The following is a 26209-nucleotide window of genomic DNA, read 5'->3' on the forward strand; positions in this document are numbered from 1 at the left end:
TTCTGTCACACATGTTAAGCTGTCAGGTCCAGCTTGACGTGGGGAGGTGGAGGATGGACGCACAATACACATGCCAACTCCACAGCAACGTGCAGCCCTCAGCATCTTCTTCGGACTCACCCAGAACCATGTGTTGGCTGTAATCAGATTAATTCAGGAGCTAATTTGTTACTGTCGGGTTCTGCCCGGCTGCCGTCAGTAGCACAGATCCATAACTTATCGAAAGCTGATTAACACATCAGTCCTCCTGCTTGTGCCTGCTAAGAACACGAGGCTGTGTGGTTGTCAGGATTACTTAAGTGTGAAGGAAAGACTGAGGAATCCAGACGTGAGAGCCATGCATTAACTCGCTTGATCCTGTCACCACAAGCTCCTGTCCAAGTGATACTTCAAGCTGGGCTTTGCATTTTAAGTGATACTATAATAATTAGTCATATTTTATGTAATTACAATGGTTTACTGTAGTATGAATGAGAAAATCAAAAAAACAGGACAGAATAAGATGCAGGCAGATAGTGTGGAGTCACAGGAGCTGTAACTAATTCCACAACAGGAAACTAAGTGTCAGTAAAGGATGCAGCTGCCTCTGACCTTTAACCTTTACCTTGGAGAGTGGAAATGTTTAACGTGTGATATCTTGAGTCTCTTCTTCACCAGTGCAGTCACATCTAAGCTCAAAGCTCTGTATTGCTCCTTTTCAGCTGCCTTGGGATCTCAAACTGTGTGACTTTTGGCAGTCAGGCGATATCCAAAACTGGGCTCCTACTCGCCTAATGAGCTGCACTTTTTCCAGTGAGTGATGGAGACACACAGAGTTGAGAGTGGAGAACCTCTGCAACAGGCCCGCCTCATGCAGCCATGGCATGATGGTAAATTGGAGCTGGCGTGATAGGTCCTGACAGCAGCACAGTCTTGGCCATGAGCACAAACTGCCTTGCTTACGTAACCAGCCCATTGTTACCACCCTGTCACTGCCATTAAAATTCATGAGATTCACATGAAATCACGCCCCAAACGACTGTTTGCTGCCGCAGCAGAAGACGCAAGAAGGACAGAGTTGATCTAAGTCAAAAACGATCGGATTGGAATAAGCTAAAATTGGGTACAGAAGACACACAGTTGGACAAACAGTGAGACGACAGGATGACCGTTTCACTGCAGCCTGTAAGTCACTGCACTGGGTCGAGTGGACGCTCTTTAAAGAGCAGGAGACCCAATGAAGGCAGACCTGTTCTAACCAGCTTCTCAGCTGACACTCCTTCACACCTTCAAGGCTCTGCTGACATCCCCCACTTGTTTTTAGCGCTCCATTTCTAAAAAGATGATGGCAGGAGGATTATTTATACCTGCAGATGTTAAACACTCCTTTTGGAGCAAGTCATTTTGTCTCGTGCTCCTCACAAGTTGCACATGGAGTGGCAAATGGTTACATCTAAGAACTACTAGATGTGATTAGTGCATGGGGACGTCAGAAAAGAGTAAACAGGTATGATGACATATAAACAACTAAACAGCACCTTTAACCTCTCACATTGACCTTGCTGCTCACTGAGGGGTATTAACATGCAGGAATGCAAATTTCCACTGCTTTTTCAACTATTAATATCAAGGTGCCCTTGAGCAAGGCACATAAATCTGATCTGCTCAGGATGAATGGAATTGTTGACTAACCTGGTGCTGTAGCCTGAATCAGCCTGTGGATAAACTGAAAATTTGAGAATATGGAGCAATAAGGGGCTAAAAGGAGGTCAGAGTTAGAGTGAAAATAATTAATACCCAAACAGAAAATATGTAGTGAGCACACTCTGTGCAGTATCATCAAAATTCATGATTCAAAATTATGTCACTTCTCAATAATTGCATTATTTCTAAGTTGACAAATATTCCACCTCATAAACAATCCTAAACAAATACTTAAAAAAAAAAAAAAAAAAAAAAAACTATGGTGAAACCCAATGTAACAGAGTACAAGTAAGCTTTATGTTTTCCAGTCAAGTGCGTAACAAGTAAGAAGTGTGGAGCCATGATGCAGACAGGCATCATGGCTCCACATGGAAAAGAACTGACCAAATAACAGCCATAGTACCTCTAATCTGAGCAGCAGTGATCGTCCTCCTAAAAATTGCACTATTTGTACAAAAAAACCCCAAAAAACTAATTTACAAGTGCTTTCAACTTGACAACTTGACAATGGGTTACAAATGGAAATCTGAGTTTCTTTAACAGCTCAGACAGTGCAAAGGCCATCGAATAACATCAATCAATATGGAGTGTCCACGAAAAATGCCCTTGACTGATGTTCAGTACACAACTACCAGATTAAACTTTTTTAAAAGACATGAAAAGAAGCCTGATGAATATTGGCTTAGGTCAGAAGAGACCAAGATATTCGACTTAGACGACGTCGAGCATGTTTTGCGTGTACTTGGTCAAGACTACCACAGTAAATACACAGTCCTGACAATGAAGTATAGAAGAGTGGGATATGACATTTAGAGATGGTGACATAATCTCTGACTGACAAGATGATTCCCAGTCTGCAGGAGCTTGGCAGAAGAAGAATATGCCACCATGATAACTGTCCAAAGCACTCTGCTGAAATTGCACAAGAATTTCTTAAGAAAAATGTAAAAACTATGACCTGGACAAGTGTGTCATCTGGAATGGATTCAATGAAACACCTTTGGGTGCATTTTAAAGAGAACGGTTGGTCAACACAACCTTGTCAACAAAGACCATCTGAAAAAATAGCCTCAGAAGAAAATTTTTTCAGAAACACACTAGTATCAAACAACACTGGTATGTTCCAATGAGTCTGTCATTTAAAATAAAGGTGGACAAATACTGAAACATTTAAGTTTTGAATCTCGGTAACAAAAGGTGTACTGACTTTTGTTGCATTATATTATTAGTACAGTGAATCTAAACTATTGGTTTTTAATTTTACAGAAGTCAGATACCCCACTAATTAACTTGGAAGTAATGCAATAACTGTACGGTGATACAATTTTGAATCATTTGACCTTTAAGTGACATTGCACAGGAGTGGACCTATCTCCATTAATATACTTTAACTTCATTACAGCCAAAACTTCAACTGTTGAATCTCCCTGATGCAATGTACGGTCTTTTAGAAAACCTTTCTTAAAAACCCCTAATAAAGTGTGTATTCAAACCACTTCACCACAAACACACACGCATAGAGGGGGAGGTGCTTGTACATCATGTGCATGACATCACTCCACCTCAACTTCACACATGCTCAGTCGCTTTCACACACAGGCAGATAAAATGATGCAGGTGTTTCCACACTGTTCAGATGGAATGATTTATTCATAATCATGATAGCATAATAAAACAATGAACATTGAAAGCACTGACAGTTGAACCCAAGGCCTCTCACACACAGCATGCACCACCCCGACCCCAGCGTTCACAGAGACACTGAACATCCTGAACGCCAAGTCGCTCCTGGCTTCTGAAAGTCGTCCTTTTTTTATTCTCTGTCCCAGTCAGGTTTTTCCTTGTTCTTTTTTTTTAATCCTTTAAATATATTTTGATATAAAAACAAGCCCACATATGATGAATCAACCATGTTTGTGAACTGCCTCTCCCCCTTCGTCTCTTGTTACTGTCCTGCCCCCACCTTCCCACTGCTCCTCCAGGGCTTGCCTTGGTTGGAGGACGAACATGATACTCGCCCCCCTCTCTTCCTGTTCACATGCTCTTCGTGGACACTTGGAAACAAAAAACCCCAGTCTGATGTGGGGATGGTGGAGGTAGGGGAGACAGCACTAAAAAAAAATGGTTTAATAACCTCCCTGAAAAAAAAGAAAGCAATAAAAAAGATTGTTTTTTAAAAAAAGTGATAAAAAAATGAAACCACAACAGTCCAATTAAAAGAAGTGTTGGGGGGAAGTCTGGAGCTCTGTAGACTGGAGGCACTTTGGCACAGAGCGAAGGCCCCACACCTGACACGACGGCCGAAGGAAATCAAGGAGGGATAGAAGGATGGAATGACACGGAGGTGGGCTGAAAGGCATGCAGAGCCGCATGGTGATACAGAGATCCAGGAATGATAACGGGGTGGGGTGAGGAGGGAGGAGCACCTGACAAACGTGGAGGAAAAGGCCAGCCTCCCCTCCAGTTAATGCCATGTTCAGGAGAGGAGGAGGGGAGGAAATACAAAGAAAGAAAAGGGATCTTTCAGGTAGAGGAAGAAGATCGACTTGGACCAAGTGACAGAGGGAGAGCAAGTGAGCAGCGGCAGGTGCAGAAGGAGGAAAGAGCAGTGGCCCATCGACAGAAGAGGAAATTGTCTGGCAAAGCTATACAACACAAACAGAAAAACAGTCCTAGTGTGGAAGCAGAGGACGGCTGGTGGACGTCTGAGGTCGGGGCAGAGGGCACACTATGGCAGTCCCACAGGTCAACAAGCTGGGCAGGCAGGAGGAAGGTGCTATGGTCCCCTCTTCTTCTTCTTCTCCTCCTCCTCCTCCCATGTTACAGCTGTGCTGGGCTGCTTCTGGTCCCCCTCCTCTCCCTCCTACGCCCCCCCCCCCACCTGAGCCTCCTCTTCACAGGTAGAGCTCTTTGGCTCTGATATGCTGCAGCTTCTCCCTCAGCATACGGAAGGAGGGCCGCACCACGGGGTCCAGGGTCCAGCACTGCTTCATCAGGTCGTACACCACTGGCGGACAGCCATCTGGGGCGTCCATCTTGTACCCCTTCTCTACCCGGGGCACCACCTCTTTCAACGGCTGACAGACACAAATAGAGCAAAACTCACATTAGACTCTCTACATCAAGGTTCAGATCAATAAGTCATCTGATGCAAATGATTAAACTATCCCAAAGGTCATTCTTCACAACAACAAATAACGTGTAAATGTAACAAGTGGTGAAGCATGAAGCAAGAAATAATTATGTTCATAATTTACGGTACACCTTGTGGTCACATTTTCATCATCTGCTCCAGCAGTTTAGTGGCATAAATGTAATTATTTTGAGGTCAGCACTGAGGAAACAGACATTACACTAATGTTGCACAAAAACAAATAAGAAAAAACAAAACAATGGTCCCAGCAACAAAGCCTGCCATCTGCTGGTGTGTGTCAGACCTTAGTGGAGGTACTTACAATTCTAGGGTAAGGCACACGGCCAAAGGAGTAAATCTCCCAAAGTAGGATTCCATAACTCCAGACATCTGACTTGGTGGAAAACCTCTGTTGGACAAAAGAAAAGCTCAAATTCACACATTGTACATAAAGGCATTCAGAGAGCAGATTAGGTTTTCGGGCATGGAGCCCAACAAAACAGTTAGTTTTAATCTTATTTCAGGAGGTCAAGCGAGTAAATAGTACTGACACAATAGCCAGCACTCTGAGAGCACTGCAGCCTGAGACTAAAGAATAAAATTTCTAAAAATGCTGAGCTACATGTGTAAAGCCAGTTCAGTACAGACTCCACGATTGGGTACACAGGTCTTCACTATGAATCAAATATCAATCATGATGACGATTTTGGCTTCACCTGAATTGTGCGTATGATCAGCTGCGATTTTGAGGTTTGAAAATACTCCACTCATCTGCACATTGACAACTATGTGGATAAAATCACTTGGTGTCAACTTGGGTAAACTGGACATCACAGCTCTTTATTTTACCCATTTCTAAGTGATTTTTGGTCACAGACCTGTCTAAGCTACAGCAACTGAGAAAGCAGACTACAGGCTTCTCTGTGCACGGCCACCCAGCTAGCCTCTTCCATGTCCCGCATATGAGGGGTTTAGGAAATAACGGTAAACTGCAGAGTCTATTCATAAGGAGCTGTTCAGCAAGTGAGGCGATCTGGGTCAAGTTTTTAAACAAATAATTCACCTCAAGAAGATGCACTGAATTTAGGTAAAGACAAACCTTACTTTAAAAACTTCTTGTGGTACAAAGATTTGCACAATAGCAGGAATGTCATACGACATGGAGGTGATACCGGCGTTCTGTCTGTTTAAATGTTAAAGTTGAATAGAATTATCTTGTCCCTAACATCTATGGTAAAAAATTGTAATCTCAATATTGATCAGAGTAATTAGGATTACCACTTTGGTTATAATTGTGCAGCCATATGTGTGTGTGTAATTTAAAAGATTAGCAAAAAAAAATGTAAGGCACCAAGCTGCCTCTGAATCTGCTGTGATTTGTTCTGACTTACTGTCAGAGTCTGAATATAAAACTACCTTAATTACGATGAGATGACTCCCCTTTTATAAAACCCAAAGATATGAAGCAATTTCAGAAAAATCCTGTTTGGAAAGCTTCTCTGAGATACCATTATTCCAAGTAGACAACAATGATCCTTGTTGAAGCCTTTCCTCTCTTAACTGAGAAACATGGAAGTGCTGCCATTAAAGCATAATGTATGTGATGCATAATGTAGCCTAACTCCACATTTGTGCAGCTTGTCTCTCAGTGAGACATTCACACTCTTTCCTTTGAGGCTCTGAGTGGCCAGAATTACTTTCTCGGGGTTTGAGCTTTTCTTTAAGCTCCTCATAATGCCATTCTATGCTGGCAGTAATTCTTGGAGGCTTGACAGATGACTTGATTAAGATTTGGAGAAACTCTGGATTTGTTTTTACTCATCATGCATTTAATCCACTGCAGGAAAACCCCTCACATGAGCCACAAGAAACTCCTCTCAGTTAAACTGGGCTAATGAAGCATTTTTGGGCTATTAATGCCAAGAGACACATTGCTAATGCACTTGCTAGCAAAAGAAACATCGAGGCTACAGACAGCCCAGAATGCAATATGATGTAAGAGCCAGTACTGGACCAGTATGCGCTCAATTCAGAAATAATCTGCTGTAAGGTGGAGTAGTCCTTGAATATGATATAGCTCCCATTTTAATCCATTTTAAATCCCACCACCCTGCAGTTCATGTAGTTGAAGCAGATGAATACTAATGCAACCAAAGCCACAGCACATCAGCACAGGTCTACTACCCATCCATCCCTCATCCGCTCACCTTCTCTCTTAGTGCTTCGGGGGAGGTCCATTTAACGGGCAGCTTGGCAGTGTCCTGTATGGAGGACGCCTCCTTGGTGAGGCCGAAGTCGCTGACCTTGGCGATGTTGTCGTCAGACACCAGTACGTTGCGAGCTGCCAAGTCTCTGTGGACAAAGTTGTTGGCCTCCAGGTACTCCATGGCTTCACACACATCACTGACAGGAGAGATGATGAGTGAGGACTGGATGACTAATAAAATAACTGCCCACAGGTCAAAATTTATTCCTTAATTTAAACAGACATACACGTGGCTTTTTCGTGACTTTTTATTATCGGCTCTTGCTATGACATCAAACTTCAGTGCAAATAAGGAATCATTATGATTTAAATTCAGCTTCAGAGGTCTTACTAAATTTGACAAAACAAAAACATTAGACAAAAAAAAATCGGTTACTACATAACAAACGGGATATCTAAAATCCATTCTTTTGAAATTTTCTCACAAGTTCAGGCAAGGGTTACACTGAAGCTTCCACTGAAAAAAGAAATGTGAAATAAGTGGATTAAAATATTAATGTCTACTGATCCAAATGTTTATGCCTAATTTATGATTGCACGCATTTTAACTTGTGCTGGATTACAGCATGAACTCAACAACTGTTAAATAAAAAATAAATGAGAACTTTGAAACTCTCGACTTACACATAAAGCAGCCACTTACCAAGGCAAACAACCTGCATGATGGTTGCTTGAATAAACAAACAGCTCTTTTATGTTTCCAGTCGAGTGCGTGACACTGTTCTTTTGAAATTCTGTTCATTTCTGACAGTTGAAGCAGGAGCAGTTTAGCTGTAGACCCTGAGCTGTGCTGATTAAACATCTGCCTTTTGTACAAATCTAATAAGTGCTTGAACAAGAAGAGGACTCACAGTGAGAATTTAAGTAAGCAGTCTCCACCGAGGACAGTCCGTCCTCGAGAGCGCAGGTAGTCCACTAGGCTGCCCTGTGGAATAGATCTGACTATTAAACGAACATTTATATTCAAGAAAAACTTACATCATCCCGTGCAGGTGTGTTTTTAACATGAATGGCTCGAGTGAAAATCAAATGGCTGACTCCATGAGTATTTCTCAAAAGAGTTACAGTGAACCAAGACATTTACAACATGTCAGTTTTCAAATTTTAACTCTTGGTTAGCGATACCTACAAGGTGGGAGAATATACATTGGAAAAAACGTCACATTGCTGTTTATTATAGGATCATTCCCATATTCGAATCCTTTGCTTGGAGGAGTAACTTCCTGGAGTCTTCACTGGCTGCGTGGCTACCGCCTCCTCCAGCAAACAGTCTGGCACTTAACTCACTGAAATGTCTTTTTACCCTGAATTTTTTGTAAAAATAAAGCAAGCTGAGTTGCTGATAGTCACATTTTGTAACTTTGGACAGGTAATCTGTTTTCCCATGATTCCAGTCCATTAATTTTATGCTAAACTTACCAATTGCTTGTGGTAGTTTCATGAGGCTGATACTGATTTTCTCATAACTCTACCACACAGTGAAAAATGTGGAACTATTCTTTAAAAACCTTGATGGAAAATATAAACACTAACACTCTCCAAACAGCTTTGAAACAAGTGAACTTTTAGAAGATCGTCGTGAGAGAGAACTAGATAATATAGTGCGGCTGACCTTCGCCATGTATTCTGTGACGATGTAGAGACTGCCCCTCTCCTCAACAATCACCCCTAACAACTGCACCAGGTTGTTGTGCCTCAGTTGCCTGTGCAAACACAAAAACAGAAAAAATATGATCTCAGAGTCCAACAAAACCTGAAGCACACTCCTCGCTTTCTTCTGCACACAACAAAAAGAAATCTCTGAATAAACAAGAGGAAAAAAGTCAATGACAGAGGACAACCTTACATTTAAATTAAGCCAGTGTAGACACAGAGACGTATTTTACAGGTGGTCTGAAGGACAAATGCAATAGTTGGAGGATCTTACGTCATGACAGAGGCCTCAGCGATGAAAGCCTGTGCTGTTGCATCATTTTTGATACACTTGACCGCCACCTTGGTCCCTCTGTAGTCTCCTACCATCACATCTGATAAGGACACAGACAGGTGAAGTTTTAGTGCCATCTCCAACTCGACCTTGGGCTGATGTATTGAATGAAAATAAATTATGCAAATATCTTTGTGAGAGTGCCTCACCTCCAAACTCCCCTTTGCCAATGGTCTGGATGAGTTTCAGCTCCTTTCTGTTCAAGGCCCAGCCGCCTGCCAAGAGACAGCATTAATGACACTTCATACTTCAAGTCCAATAATATTACTCGATAATGGTTTCACATAAAGGAAAAGACAACCTGTTTCTTGATGTTTTTATAACAGCATGTTTAAATGAGTTTCCAAGTAAAAAGTGAAAAAGAAAGGACAAGAACTATTTGGTGGCTATCCAGGAAAATAAATAAAATATTCAGTTTCATTTGCATGGCAGCCATCTTCTTGTCTAAACAAGTGTGATACTTTTAAAATGATGAATTTCTCACTTGAGAGATATAGTTTTGATTTATTCCAACATTTATCTTGTCTCATTTTTCTGCTGTAAGAATTAGCTAGGTCAGGCGGGTATGTGAAGAGAAACAGAGGTGGAGAAGACCCAGGCTGACCTTGAGGGCCTGTGAAGCCCAGCAGTCGTTTCCAAACTCACAAAGATTAATCACCCTCTGGTGATTAATGCTATTAGGACTGCCATGATAGCAGAACCTTGTGGGAGATGCAGGATTTGTCTGTACACTGTGTGTGCGTGCGTGCATGCCACAGACTTTAAGCTGGTTCGGTTAACGTGGCAGTGCATAAACAGGCATAACAAAATGTCCCTGTGTGCAATGATGCCGTGTAGTGTCCCTGTAGAACAGTGTAATGAGCTCTGAGTGCCCTTACTCCTTGAGAACTCATCTTGCGCTGCCACTGTTCCCTCCATCAACTTGGGTTTAATCAATCTGGTACAAAGTCCATCAGCATCTTTGGTGTAGTGCTGGAGAGAAAGTTGAGAAGAGAATTAAATGTATTTTCAGTACATAAACAACAGTGCCAGTATGTTTGAACTAAATCATCTGATGTTTGCAAGTCTGCAGTATATACTGTACACTGTGGACCAAGTTGAGAGATCTGGGACTGATGTTCATGAATTAATTCAGATTGTGAACCTGTACACAAGCTTTTGATATGCAAAACAAAAGTGAGGCTGAGGTTTCCAGCTACAGATGAACATGAAGGTAGTAATGAAAAAAAGATTCAGCCTGTGTTGTAAGATTGGATGCGAGGGGGCTCCGTCCACCAGACAGACACAGCATGGCAGCTTAAACTTTAATCAACATGCATCAGTGTTAAAGATGCAGAGAGATGTCTTGAGGGACAACAGAATCCCTACCTCATTTCCACATAAAAGGTGGAAGGAAATAAAAGGAGCTAACTTGAGAGGATATACAACATGTTACCCAGTGTAAGAACAGGACAAGCTTTATGCCTGCTTTTACTGTAGCAGCTCCCCTTTATTCAACAGTGAATTCCTCTAATTAGCTCCACCTCCAAAGGGAATTTTGAGAAAACATCAGGTTTCTCATTGCTGTAGCTCTTAAAAGTATGAAGTACGTTTCTGATTTAGTCTTTTATTTCATTAAAAATAATCTGTCAGCAGGAGCAGTGCATGACCCCGGTTTTCTGTTTGTATCCATATAGCTTAAAAGACAGTTTCTCCAAATGTGCCATGTTTCTTCCCATCCATCTAAATACAAAATTTGCCGCTTTCATGCACAACGGTGGTAAAATTATCTGTAGAGTTTAACAAGGACCAGAATACGGAGAGATCTCACTTTTAACGTTTCAACCTAAATTTCAACTGCAACTTTGGTTTATTACTAAAACATCACAGAAAGCTAACCATCAATAGAATTTACACAAGTCACTGAAACCCAAAGCATCTGTGCTGCAAGTGTACAGATGTATCGTGAAAGAATCACACGCATGAAATGAAGAATGTTTTGCAAGAGATTATAAGTATGAGGCCAGCGCTATAAATTTCGCTTCAGTGATTATGCAAGGGTCAGCGTGAAGTAAATTTTGTCATCATGCCCACGTGAAGTCCAAAAGTTGTGTCCACCCTCTACAAGGGCAGTCACGTGCATGCGTGGAATATGTAACACCAGTCTACTGCACGTGTAGAACAGAGTTCCCCAAACAGATTCACAGACTAGAAGGTGGCATAGCAACAACAACTATGCATATATGTGCATGTCTGCTAGCCTTCAACGTTATCCCAGTCATACAAAGAGTATGTCCCCGGATGTGGAGTTGGGTTGTGTATACTGTGAGCACTAGCAGCAGAGGACAACTGTGTGGGTGTGAGAGAGGTCAATGCATTTGTTCACTCCCAGAAACACAAGAAAACAAACAAACCCCAATCAATATCTGCTTATCATTAATTCAGGTCAGACATAAACACAGTAAATACAGATTCACAACTTTGGTGATATTCTACACCGATCAGACACGACATTAAAACTGCCTGTATAATAATACTCTGTCAGTGCCCCTCGTGCTGCTAAAACAGCTCTGACCCACTGAACCATGTACACGGGATCTAGGATGTTTAGGATGCTCTTTGACATGTTCTTCAAACTGTTTCTAAGCAGCTTTTAAGGTGTGATGGGGTGCAGCATCCTGCTGAGGAAGTGCCGTGGCCATGGGGGGGTGTGTTTGGTCAGCAACAATGTTTAGGTGGGGTGGGCCAAAGTAACATCCAGATAAATGCAGAACCAAAGTTTCCTGCAGAACATTGCATTGTAACAAGATGATCAATGTCTTACACTTCACCTTTAGTGGTTTTAATGTTGTGTCTAATCAGTATATTGATGTGGGAAAATAAATTAATATTTACACTTGCTTCAAATGTGAAAGACGGAAAGAGCAGAAACTATGTGAGGTCAACAATAAATCAGTGTCTTCCGAACAGACAGCTGAGGTTACACGAGATCATTAAACCTCTATATAACCACTAGATTGCCAAAGAGTAAAAAGAAGAAGCTCCACTACCAACAATGCTAATGTTACACAACTGCAGATTGCTGACCACAGACTGTAAGTTATGATCATAGCCACCAGGGGGCAGCATGGTGAAGGAGGGGTGTGCTACTGTTCCATTATTCAGCATTGAGGCTGACAAATGCAGCCACATTTGGAAAATATCCACAACTACACGAACAAACATGCACAATTACAATATATTCAGCATTTATCAGTGATGTAGCTCTATTATTTGTTATTATGTGTGCAGTGATGTCCATATTTCCTTGGAAAATGAACAGTAAAGAGCCATGAAATGATCCTAATTAGCACTGCTTATGTAACATTAAAATTACTTAGCCTCTTAACATATGGAAGTGTAATTTTAGCAAAAAAAAAAAAAAGACAAAAAAAGAAAACTGTTCTGGCCTTCTCATATGTAATTAACCAAGAAGGGTGTAATTACAGATTAAAAATACACATTGAGAGCTATATCAGACAATCCTACTACAACTCTGTAAATACCGTATCACTGTGGATACAAGCCTGGGTCTGTCAGTACGTGTTTACGCATATAGTGCGTGCATGCTATGCATATGCATCTATGTCAAGCCTGCTGTGATCAATGTGACCAGCAGAGCAGGACAACAGCGAGCAAGCCGGATAAACACACAAGAATGCGAGGAATCGCACCATAGGCTATTAAAGAGAGAGAGAGGGAAGACAGAGGAATGCAGACAGACTCCAGGATAAAGATATAGAGAGACTGAAAGAGAGAAACAGAGAAGGACAGCAAAGAATGGGAGACAGCAGAGGGTAAGAGGAAGAGAGTGAGATGGATAACAAAGAGAGGAGGACAGAAAGCAATATGCCAGGTATACACGAGGGAGCACCAAGAGAGAGAGAGGGAAGGAGGTGGAGAAAGGAAGTGGAGGCAGAACCAAGCCTGGAGGGTGTGAACGAGAGAGAGAGAGAGAGAGAGAGAGAGAGAGTGACAGAGAGAGTGACAGAGAGAGAGAGAGAGAGAGAGAGAGTGACAGAGAGAGAGAGAGAGAGAGAGAGAGAGAGAGAGAGAGAGAGAGAGAGAGAGAGAGAGAGAGAGAGAGAGAGAGAGAGAGAGAGAGAGAGAGAGAGAGAGAGAGAGAGAGAGAGAGAGATTGTGGGTGGCTGATAACAAGAATGCACCGGGGATGTAGATGGTCTCATTGCCAGTTGGCACATTCCTGTCGTCCACTTCCAACGCCCCGCGAGGCAAAAAGATGAGGCCCAATTAAAAGTGTGATAGCCGCCAATCCAGCTCTTCTCTTTATCTGTGAGGATGAAAGAACTCTCTCTCTCTCTGTGCTATCATGTCTCCTGTCTTCCACTCTCCACACTCTGTCCTTCCTCTGAACCGGCTTTCAGATAACAGTCAGGGAGTGAGAGGATCAGACAGCTTTTTGAAGACCGTGTACTTGAATCAGATTTTTATGGGAAAATCCATGGGAATATTGTGAGTGTCCTTGTGTTTACAGAGTTATGTAATCATACTGCTGCTTGATTAATTAAAATATACCTAGCATTGCTTAATTTTTATTAATTGTAGTAGAATAAGATTTGAAAGATTGATTCTAATCCCTCATATCCCTAATTTGTCAAATACAGAAGGAAAAAGAATTCCTAAACATGGATCTGCATTTTTCTTTGTTGTACCATGTCAGCTTATTTTTTCAGACAAATTCTTAACAGAAGACTACTTGGGGGGGATCCGAATATTCGGATCTCAAAATAAATATTCGGATACCGTGACGACCGAATATTCGGATGTTTGGGTCCAGCCTTAATTTGTACAACTGAGAAGCTGTAATGTGGGAACATTTAGGATTTCCAAACAATCAAAGTAAGTGTCAACTAGTGTTGTTGATCAATGTATCACCTATTTAACAATTTCAGCAGCATTGTTTTGCTGAAGAAACCTCTACATGAACTAACATTTGCAGAAAAGGCACATTTTCTTCCACAGAAAACATATTTCCAGCATAAGCTTGAAAATCTGGTCCTACCCCTAAGTGACTTTCAGGAGAGAGAGGAAGTTTACTGGAATCTGAAAACATAGTGACATTTATAGACCAAATGTTTAAGGTCAAAGGTTTTGCTTTCTTGCAAACAGCTCTTCATGCCATCTCTGTGGTTCAGCTCAACACTGTGAGCCTTTCAGTTCTTACTGCGATTAAGTTTAAAGACTTAATCAACTGGCAGCGATGATGAGTGGCCAATTATCCCTCTCAGCTGCCACACTGAATGCAAAATGTATTATGGGTATTAAAGGTATTATGTAAAGAAAGACATGGAAGCATATACTAAATGACAGTGACGTTCTCTACGATTTCTCACCTCTACCAGCTGCATGAGGTTCTCAAAGTACTCCTCCTCATCGATGGTGAGTTTGCCGTTGTGGTAGATGATGCGGTAGTGTTCCACCTTGCCGTCGCAGCTGACACACAGAGTGTAATCACCAGGATAGTTGGTGCTCTCCCTCACCAGGAACAAACCCGTCTCTGGAGGGTAGAGGAGCCGCTCAGCCTGCTCCCGAGTTATCTTACCATGAAACCAACTGCAGGGAGGGAAGAAAGAGAGAAAATGAAAGACAAGAGGTGGACACGGGAAAAAGCAAACAAGAGTGTCTCAGACAAGGAAAGACGACATTTAACTAGTCAGGAGATTGTTTGGCTGACAGGTTTCCATCGCCATATACAAATAGGTACGTTTGATCTATGTGTAGGACTACTACATGGGCCAATTCTTGTGCCAGAGAAAAACACCTTAAACCACTAACAGAATCAGACAGTCCAAAACACTTTAACAGATCCCACAAGTGGAAAAAAAAGTCACACTGGTTTATTATTGTCATTACACTCATTTGCAACTTCAACCATACAAAAGGATTCACTTCCACGTATCAGGCCCACTGCCTTCCTCTGAAATGAGAAGTGAAAACCAAGAGCGAGGCGGTAATAGGAAGCCAGCAGCAGCACTTCCAGTCTGTTCTGCTTGAACGGTGCAGGGGCGGGGCTGTCCCATCCTGGGGAGCCAATGAGAACCCAAACAACAGGAAACACGGTGCTCACAAACACACACACACACACACACACACACACACACACACACACACACACACACACACACACACACACACACACACACACACACACACACACACGCAAGAAGCCTCGAGGCAGAGTCGGACACTGATGTGCAGGCACTGCAATAACAGGAAAATGCAAAAACTGCTCAGACGAGGTGGAGAGTAGGACAGAACCGAGTGACCCGTTCCTGACTAAGGTCAGGGAGACCAAGGGATGGACTGATCTCTAAGCTAAAAAGCTGGTCAGAGTTCTGCTGGTATTAATGTACTCTAACAACAAATAAAGCTCGGCCTTCCTGATTTGGAAGCTGTATAACCCCTCTTTACCCTCACCATATGGCCTGATGGATATATCTATAGGCCACTAATGGATGGATTAGCAGCTGCACCACACTGTCATCTACAGATCCATGGTCTTTACAGATCTCTTAAATGCAAAGACAGTATCTCTCACGGTTATTTTTTATTGAGCAGCAAATAAATTTTACCTTTAATCTGCTAATGGTTAGGTGTAATGCATTTTAGTTTTCTTCATTAAATACAGTTACGTTTATTTACAATAAAAGCTGAGGTCCCACTGTTTGGATTCTGGAATTTACTTCCTCGATCTTTACAGATCTTTGGTGTTAACCTCAAATATAAAAACCATCCAACCAATCTCAGTGGTGAAACAGTGGCCTGCATCCCATCGATACATATCACTCCTTGTCTGAAAGGTCAAATTAGCCATCAACAGCAGCAATGCACGGAGTCTCCCTATCCACGTTGGCTGGTCAATGGGTGGTAATTAGCACCGATAATTGATTTAGCTTGTTTTCCTGTGGCTGCCTCCATCACACCCTCCTCCTCTTCCTCTTCTTCCCCCATACTCGGCCTCCTCAGACAGCAGAGGCCCTTGTGGCAAAGCAGCTTAATACGGGTTGAGTTGATTAGATCACTGCAGGCAGCCTCTCCGATGGACAGCAGCTTTTTAACTCCCCCTAATCCGAAAGCAGGCGCCAAGTGCGGATGTTAACGGAGACACACAGCCCCTTGGTGGACACACACTCGCTGCTTTGTCTCAAAAAATCAACTGCAGTTTTCAGAAATTACATCATACTTAAATAAAAGAAAGTCACAAAAACGTCGTAAACAACTTGTTCGGGACAACATGGATGGGGAAGCAGGACAGCAGGGCTAAACACCACGGCTCTCTTTTCGGTGGTGCTGTTATGTGGGGTAGATATCTGCCACATGGGGGCAGCAGACAGAGCAGATGCCAGTAAAGGAGGCTGAGACTGCATCTGATGCTAACTATCAACTGGTCAGGGTGAGCATGGGGGCAGAAGAGCACAGCTGAACTCTTATGTAACCCAGAAAAGAGGGAGAGGTCTTCAGTGAGACATCTGTTAGTGATTCATAATGAAATCAACAAGTCCCTGTGGGTTACAGCTAATGGCTCCAGAAGAACAACTTCTGATGGCTCAAGGATTTTTGACAAAACACTAACACTGCACAGCAGTAACAGCATAAGGTCAGCAAATGAAGTCACATTAAACGTTTGGGTGTCTATTCATTCCTTATCATGAAATCCAAGTAAAATTAATGAGTGAGGCAACAGGTTTTGTAGCTATGACTGATGCTGACCATCAGCAGTTTATGTCTCTCAGCCAAGAAAAATAGCTATTTGAAATAAATTAAGTGCTGATAATTTAGTGGCAGTTAACAACCAATTTCACTAAATGTAATCTGAGGTATAGCTTTGCTAAAGTTGTAGCTAGTGTTGGGATGCAGTATTGCCTGCTGAAGTCCTGTGATGGTAAAGCTTTCAAAGCTGCGCAAGACTAATTTTAAGTTTCCATCGGCTCTCCTCATATCACACACAACAACATGCCAGAGCTGGATGACACACTGACCAAGTTCAACACGGTGTGAACAGACAGTATGAGGGCTGGCAACAGGTGAAGTTAAAGCTTTCAGCAGCAGTTGGTGAGGAAAGACAAAGAGGGTCAAAAGTCTGTTTAAACGTTTCCTGCCAAACAAAGTGTTAAAGAGTTACAGCACCAACTACTGAGAGATGCTGAAGCAATGTTGTGTGACAGCCTACATATGACAATCAATCCATATGGTGATGTCTGTATTTAGAGACAGCAAGTTTCAATAATTTCCTCCTAGGAGTTCGAAGGCAGTTAAGTGTTGTCAAACAATGCACGAGAGGACAAGAAAACTATGGGGACTAGTTATTGTACAGCTAATGTACAGTACAACCCTGATTCTTGTCAAAGCAAGACATGGTTTCAGGAAACACAACACAAAGTTATACTGGGAACAGGGAAAAACTGAAATAAATGTCCAATCCTTGACTAAATGAACACGGCTATGTTTGTTTCAGTATAGTCTGTCGTAGAACTAATTAACTATTCTCTTCTTCTAACGTCACAGTTCCAACTGAAACACTTTGCAAAGTTTAAACACTTCTTTATTATCAAGTCAAGGGTAAACACAAATGGTTTGGCCACTTTCAGAGCTTTCAACATCTCATTGCTATGTGATGATACTGCAGAAGCTCAGCTTTCCGACCTTCTTTAATTTGCATATGCCTTTCGTTATGTTTTCCTCTGTTTGAATAGCTACAGTTTCAAAGCAACTCAAATGTCACTCAAATGTAGTGCACAGCTGGTCCTGGCCTCGGTGGCAGTCAGACACATACAACAGACAACAGACAGTAAAAAGCAAGAAGGAATTTCCATCTTTTGAAGTCAACACTACATTTTCCCTCGCTGCAGGGAACAGAGGGGAGCGGGGGAACAACAACTTGTTCACACACTGAAGGGTGGAAGGCATATATGTCAGAGATGTTCAAGGCGCATAACCCCAGCTACAATTATTATTATGATTAATCCTACAAGTTGTTATACTGCTGTACAGCTTTGGCTTTTCCTAAAATGTTCTTTAAAAATCAAACATTTCTGTAATCTTAACAGTTCTACAGTTGGTTATTACAACCATTAAATTTAGCCTAGCGCTGGCTTTATAATGCCATAACGTCTTACACATGAAGAAATGGTTTATATAAACATAAAAAGTTGCAAACTTTTACACACACTCAGACATGATCAGTTAAGCTGGGTTTATCCTCTGTTAGAACTCTGATACTCACGGCATAAGACTGAGTTTCCCTCCTGACTTGACTCCTTCCCTTTTCTGGACATAGTTAGCTGGGATGGTGCCCTCTCTGCCCACTGTGTTCCTTGCTCTGTACCAGTTTGGATCCTGAAACAGTCAAGGCCACAACAACAGAACAAGTGAGATATGACAACATCTTGAACATTCAAGTTATGATGCAGGTGAAGAGCATTTCTGCCTCTTAGGTCTCTAAATACATAGAGATAGAAACATGGAGATTAGGCACCGCAGTTTGAAGCATACAGCACTTGATACATAGTTGAGAATGGAAATCATAATCCACTTCAACACCACTGGTTCAATCAGATATTGTTGCAGACACTGGGGGCTGCTGTGCATCTGAAGCAGAGACACCAGAGAGTGCCTCCAGCTACAAGGTAATCTACTGACTGGGGCTACAAAGCTGTTTCTTTGATGGAATTACTTACTCATTGGAATTTTAAGATTTTTAGAAGCTGATACGCTTTTTCATGGAGCTCTTTGTTTTGTACTATGCTGACACACAGTCAATGTATTTGGCAATAACATGTTGTCGTTCTGCAATTTATTATCAAATCTTTATTAGGCAGTATGTTTTGGCTATCTTTTAGCAGCTTCATGAACTACAAGTACTGGCTCAGAGTTCAGCTTAAAAAGAAATACAAAAAAGTCAGGAGTCATATCATATACATAGAAACTGTAATCTACCTAAGATTGTTGCATTGCTACATATTTAAAGCAAGAAGAAAAATTTGCCCTTTCAATATACGTTCCTATATTCAGTCATAACCTTTAACTGGGGGAACTAAAAGTGGATCCATTTATTATCCCACATTATGAAGAAGCAAATAAAAACATTTCAACAATTAACTCACTCCTTGAATCATAATCATTTGGCCAGGACAGCAGCTCCGAGGGTTTATTGGACAATGTGCATCAATATCTCCACCAAGGAGGTTATGTTTCCATTTGTCTGTCAGCAATATTGCATGAAAACGACCAGGCCAAATTCAATGAAACTATGGAGCTCAGGCAAAGGAAGAGCTCATTACATTTTGGTGGGGATCCAGATCTCATTCTTTCAAATTGTGAGATAGGGAATTGGCTCTGGTGGAGGTTTACAGTCTCTGAGTACACTTGTAGTTTATAGCCACCATATATTCTGAGATACCCATTTTCTTACCCTGGTGACACCGATGATGGTCAGTACATCTCCTTTACAGAAGGGCAGGTCTTGTTCGTTGGCAGTCTGGAAATTATACTTGGCTACACACTCTGTGCCAGTCGACCATGGCGTCTGCATCACACAAGACACAAAGAAACCAACATGTAACATTAATGTAACTTAGTTTAACGTTAGGAGCTGAACTAAACTAGTTAGAACACACAGTAAAACTCAATCTCTCAGAAATTAAATTGAGTGCATAAGGTGTGGCTTGGATTTCAGGCAATAATTTATCTCAGCTGTGCATGCTAACATCACCCACTTCAAAGGCAGAGATCAACAGACCCCAAGGTGGTTATATGAATTTTGGCAAAAGGTTGACACTACACTGCTACCCATAAAGACAGCAATAACTATAGAAGCTGTGACGCTGGGGGTAGAGGAGTTTAAGTTTTCAAGCACAGATGGCAGACTGCGTAACATATAGAAAGGCTATAATGGTAGTTGCCCCTTAAAAATTACCACAGAACCTGCGGAGTTCCTAAAAAATAAAATACAATCAAAATTTTAACAAGATTGTTCAAGGAACCTGAGGTTTATTTACATTATTTACAGTCCATTTCAGAACATTTATTTTCGTTTTGCTAGATGATGAGAATAGAGGCAGTTTTGCTAGATGAAATTGAAATAGTAATAAAATGGTAAAAGTGAACGCATTTAAATATGTAATGTGAATGTAATCTTCCCACTAAATCACATCAATTACAATGGAAATAAGTAGGCAGCTACCGAGTTCTGTTAAACTTGTGAACCCAGCTAATGAGACAGGGCTGGGTTAGTTAAGGTATTGGGTTTTTATAGCGTTTTATGCGTGAATTTCTGAGTTACTTCAGCAGTTTAGACTTTAAAGATTAAACAAACTAAAACTTAGCCATTTAGGAGAGGAAAAATAGACAAAAGCCTTAAGTAAATTTTTTTCAATCTGGCAAGTTGTATTTTTTTATTTATGTCAGCTGGTATTGGCCATGATTCATACTGTCTATCGCAGAAACAGGCAATCAGTCACCTGAGCTAGATATTCACTACATCAGAGCTTATTTGAAAAAGCAGCTACTTCCACATTTTCCCTTTTAACCTCATACCCTCAACCCCTCCTCCCCAAAATTATCCATTTCCAAACTGCAATACTTGAAATTACAGATAAAAATTCTTGATAGATAATTTCATGTGTTGCTCTGCCAAATTTTACAAAAAGCAGAGATCTCAATAGCCAGAAAATCTGTGTAGGTGTGGAAGGTCTTTATGCCCCACAATAATCTGTGAGATCAGTGTCTCACAACAGTGACTTTGAATTTCAGCAAACCTCTTGAAACTTTGTATTGTCAATAATCTGTATTGTCAGTCACTCTGACGAGAATAGAGGCAGCAGATGCAAGAGACGAATGCAAATGACAGAAAACAGAAGGAAGGTAAGTGTATTCAGTTTGCGCTGTTAGATGAGCACAGTGGTGTGATCAAAATCATGCCTCAGTAACCTGAATGAGATGAAAGGACAAGCCAGAGTACAAAGCACAGGTGTGAGTGAGCAAGTACGTTCCTTGAACAAGCTGTTTTATTCAGAATAGAGGCTGAATATGTCTGGCGCAGTCTCAGTCAATAGTGCATTATCAGTTTGGGCCATTGCTGACGGCTGCTACCAAGCGTCACGCACACAGCAAAACCTAGCATCCCTGGTGTTATTAATTTCCATGTCATCACATGAAGGACTTCATTTACTGAAATGGGTTTTGCTACACAGATTGTATTTCAAGGGGAGATTTCCTTGAGGGTCTTCACTAATTTAAAATGTAACCTAGTGCAACACACAAAACAGCTGGAGAGGAAAGCCACAGCTAAGTTTGATGTCATCTGTACTTCACTTTGTTTGCTCGCTTAAGTTTTTTTTTTCTTTTTTTCCACAGGAGGGCTGGATGTTGATATACACACAAGACTATATATTTGACCTTTTGGTCACGAGTTGGTAACATTACCAATAGGTCACAGTGCTGCACCTCAAAATATTCTGGGTCAAGTTGGCCTCTGGCCATGTGACATCCTTGCAGACACTCACTATGTAACTTTAGAAACACACCATCAATACTAAGCCAGGACCACACTAACTGCACAATATATTTATGTTGCTATAAAGCACAGGGTCTTGATGCTCAAATAACCTGAGTAATGACAAATGGTTATTCATTATGCATTATAACATGAGCCTTTAGCTGCAATTTTGATTCAATGACAAATACAATGAAAACTCCGAAAACCTAATGAGAAAGCATAAGAAGAAAAAAAATCAAAAAATGCAACTTGTACAAGCCAAGTATGTAAACAGACTAATGCAAAAAAATACTCCACTTTGCTGTGTGATGTGATTACATTTTTCCGAGACTTCCCATGGTCACAGAGTCAAATTATTTGGTCAAATCTCAGCCTTGGTCTTCCTAAAAAACATTCATTACAGCTACTTCTACATTTTCCTTTTTAACTTCAACCTTCCTTATTAATATGGAGTGTTATTCATACAGCAGCTATGAAGATAACTCCATGAGAGTGAAGTGGAATGTGGAATGCAGTTTGTAATAAAGTAAAAATTGGGCCGCTTCAGTTTGATGATGGGGTACAGAATAATACAGAGACAGGAACAAACACGGAAGACTGTTAAGTTCAACTTTGATGTTTAAAGTAAAAACAGAAAAATAAACATAGTAACACAGTGATCAAACAGTCAAAAAAAAAATTGGCAGATCAAGGAAGAGTATGCTACAGTGAATTTTTAGAGGGTGAACTTTATCATCTAAATTAAACAACAGCAACCAAAACCTGACAGCTGTTGCTGTGAAGTAGTAAGCTCCAAGTGGGAACAAGTAATTTTGTAACTGAGGCTGTTTTTGAGATGAAGGAAGGTCTTCATAAAAGGTGGGTTAATAATTTAATCTTTAGCATACCTCAATAGGCAGACAAGACGGCTTGAACTATTTTGGGGAGGTTGTAAAATAGTTTATATGTAAAGTTTTCATAGAATTTGCATTTATCAAGAACAACTTCAGACGTGTGACAACAAAATATGCATTCAGTGATTCAGTACCAGCAATTGACAGTTATATAAATATAAAAACCTTTGGACAAAGACAACATGTTTGTGCTCAGTAATTTCAACATGGTACTAAAGGAGTAATAAAACTACTGAGAAGGCCTCTTGAAGTGTTAGATTTTTTTGTTGTCAACTGATTGTACCTGTTGTGTTGTTATTTTAGATTTAGTTGGCTCAACAAACAATTCATGAAATGTAGAGAGAGGAGTGATGGAGAAATGTTTTCCTTCTCATGCAGATAAAAAGGAGAAAAAATGGCCTCCATGCTTTACTTACGTGGATCCCAGACATGATGAAGGGAATTGGGCAGCAGGTGTCCTCAGGCAGGTAACGGTCACTGTTCAGCTAGTACCATCAGAGCTGAAACCCACAAAAGGCAGGGCATTAGAAATTCAACCAACACTCTGTTTATTTACACTTTTGGAGCTTTCTCTGCACCACAGATAAGTATTGATTTGATTCATATGCAAGAGTGATCGATGGATCAGAATCTTAGAGTCTCAGCTGGCACTGATTATGACAGGCTTGTCCACAGAAAGCAAGATTTAATCACATCTTGTCACATTGTCAGTCAGAGAAAGATTTTGTTCTTAGGACATTCTGCCATTCAAATTGCCTTATAGCATTTCCTTGCTTAGTCTACAGCTGATATTTGTTAATATAACTGGTATCAACAACATATTAATGGAATAATTCACCACAATTTGGATTTGGCAATGTTAATGGCAACGGTGTAGAGAGGATTTTAATTATGACATTACATAAAGAGAGCCATGAGCATCAGTGCAGCCAAATCAAACGTGCATTTGCATTCTAACAAAGGTGGATAGAGGTATCACCATGGCACCAAAATATGAGCAAATATGTTTTTGAGCATGCAGAATAGCTGAAAATGTGCTCTGGCCCCAAAATGATAGAGTCAGCCTATTTCACTGGAGGAAAGCTAGTGATGCAATACATTATATATGGCCTTTCTGTACATGTGGGTATACATGGTGTTAATACAGACTGCTAGAAAGATGAAGGCAACAGTGCCAAAAAATGATTCACAGTATGTAATACTACACCTTAAAAAATTTCAACCATGACAAAATCTCAATGGTTCACTGTAGTAGTCATGAGGCAGCATATCAAATGTCACACACACGAGTGCTGCATCAGCTACAGCAACAGCAATGTACAGATCTCAGGGAACAAATCATTCTCTAGCACAAAGACTGCAAAAACTCAGCAGGGTTTCTACACTGTTAGGCAGCCACTGTGCCTATCTCCCTAAAGAAAAGGCATTTAAGCCAAATGTAATTCAAATTTCCATTTATAATAGTTAATGTTGCCGATTCTCAATGTACATCAAATATAATCTCACAAATTCATTCGTCCAATTTCTCCTTTTGACAAATGAAGTAAGCTGCTGATAAAACACTACTTGATCTAGGACTGTTCTATAGATTGGGTGCAAGTCTGAAATTGTGAGGTAGTAAATGAAGAGAAGGTTGCTCATTGATATTACACTCTGTTGAGCATCTTGCTTCTGCAGCCATTTACCAGTCTTTTAAAGGTGACCTTGATACAGTGACAGAGAGGAGGAAGAGAGGGAGAGAGAGACGAATGCAGACAGAGAAGAGAGGAAAGAACAAGAATGGAAAAGAAGGCATGAAGTGAAAAGTCTACATCTGTGTCTTAGTTTGCACCTAGAACGAGTTCATGTATGATTGGGTTTTTTTTTTTTTACTGTGTAACCAGAGGATCATCTGTGTTGAAGTGTGCGAGTAGAACAATGTATAATGTGCTTCTGTGTGCCTGACATGGGGTGTGTTTAGACGTGTGCCTAAGTTAACCCATATCTGTGTGCTGTATTATCTTTTGTGTATCTGCAAAACTGGGACACCGTATAAAATATACAATATGAAATGTTCTATGTCAAGACATATTGACAAATCAATGGCAGAATGCTCGACATTACAGTAGTCTGAAGATGTAACAGTAACTGAATAAGGTCTCCTGCCATACCCTCCACTCAAACCATCAAACTTCCGACCAGTCCAGAGAACAGGAAGCTCAAAAGGGGAGGGTGGAGAGTGAGAAGAAGGAAGTAGCCAACGCATATTTTCCAGTGCTTCGTATGAGATAGGAGGGGCTATACTTGGAACCCACAGTGAGCGTAGGTACTCTGGCCGACCTTCAGACAGACCACAACTGCTCTGATAAAGTCAGGTCAGAACAGGTCACTACAAACAGGGAACAAAACAACTTGGGTATAATTCATAGCTGAAACATCCAAGATAATATATTCTTTAATCTTATGTCTTCCTTTAAATTCCCCTGCATATCTTAGGTGAATGTAATTAATAACAGCCCCTAGCTTTCACTCCGATTCTGTTTCATAGAAAATTTTGTTCACTGAGTGTAAGCCAGTTGTTTTTCCACTTACAAAGTAACTTAGGGCCCTGTGTAATTTTAGATGCCTGAAAATGATGCATCTCCTTCAGAGGGCTTGGCTACTGGCTGGCATTCTCCCTGAGAGCATCTATGGCCAGGCTTCACAGCACTACCATATCCTGTGTTGAAACAGGAAACAACCTAATTGCAGACCATTGCAGATCTGTATGCAAACTGACGGAGCCAAATATATCTGCGGCCAGGCTGTTCTGGTGAACCCAGAGGGCACTTGCTTCTTTCCCTTTGCCATTCTTTACGTCGAAAGCAGCACTGCTGGAACAGAGCAACGCAGCTCACCAACCCACAGCCACACTTGCTGGCCAATAGAGGAGAGACAAGTGAGTGCTATTCTTATCTCTCTCCGGTGCTGAGAAATGCCTGCGAGCTATTCAATAGCTTCAACATCACACTGCTCACATCACTCTCCTTAAGTTAGCCAAGTGGTACTCAGTTAGGGCCTGTGACATCTTCAATTTTCTGTAGTAGACTGTAGAGGAGTGACATTGTATACAATTTGACAACACTTCAGCAAGTTTCTCACAGAGCAGAAGATAAAATAAGACACATACTGACAAAGAATGCATTGTGATACCAGGCATGTTTAATGCTGAACAACAAAAAAAATATTATATTGTAGTACAGTGTAACATTACTCCTGCTAAGTATCTATCCAAAAAAAAAATTGAGGCTGTGTTCAGACTGATGATAATGCTACATCAAAAAACAGTCAAGCTGACTGTTCTAAGTGTGTCCAGCTTGAAAGCTTATTGGACGTCAAGACACTGTTCAACAGCTGATATATCACTGAGACAGGATTTTAGGATTAACATGAGAATTGATATAATGCTGCTCGGCTGGCTTGGACGGGAGACAAAGCACTGCCAGTTAATGTGTACATACACTGTGGTAACAGCTGTGCAACACACAACTCTTCTACAATAATAATTGTTGATATGAACTCTCAAGATAAGGGGCCAGATGAGCACTTAACCCAACCAACTGGTTCGTGTTTAAAAAATTTCTGACTGCATGGCTTTTCATATGTTAACGCCACTCATCAAAGTGCACATTTAGCATTCTAGTTCACTCCGGCTACCAGATGCGCCACACATGAATGGAAATCACTTCCTTCT

General features: G+C 41.1%; 1 protein-coding gene across 1 annotated transcript in view; it reads right to left on the minus strand.

Moving 5' to 3' along the window:
• Positions 1-3314: 3314 nt before the first annotated feature.
• The window catches only part of LOC111577671 (tyrosine-protein kinase CSK), a 44365-nt gene continuing 21470 nt past the window's right edge, over positions 3315-26209 (minus strand). Inside the window, exons 2-13 of the mRNA XM_023284048.3 lie at positions 22914-22997; positions 19520-19633; positions 18332-18444; positions 14442-14661; positions 9948-10041; positions 9219-9284; positions 9010-9109; positions 8695-8785; positions 7934-8007; positions 7024-7219; positions 5139-5225; positions 3315-4760 (exon numbers count right to left, since the gene is read on the minus strand). Of these exons, the coding sequence (XP_023139816.2) occupies positions 4578-4760; positions 5139-5225; positions 7024-7219; positions 7934-8007; positions 8695-8785; positions 9010-9109; positions 9219-9284; positions 9948-10041; positions 14442-14661; positions 18332-18444; positions 19520-19633; positions 22914-22928 (1353 nt within the window). The 5' untranslated portion in view covers positions 22929-22997 and the 3' untranslated portion in view covers positions 3315-4577. The remainder of the gene's footprint in view (positions 4761-5138; positions 5226-7023; positions 7220-7933; positions 8008-8694; positions 8786-9009; positions 9110-9218; positions 9285-9947; positions 10042-14441; positions 14662-18331; positions 18445-19519; positions 19634-22913; positions 22998-26209) is intronic.

Source organism: Amphiprion ocellaris, chromosome 1, assembly GCF_022539595.1.
Source record: "Amphiprion ocellaris isolate individual 3 ecotype Okinawa chromosome 1, ASM2253959v1, whole genome shotgun sequence".
Lineage (NCBI taxonomy): Eukaryota > Metazoa > Chordata > Actinopteri > Pomacentridae > Amphiprion > Amphiprion ocellaris.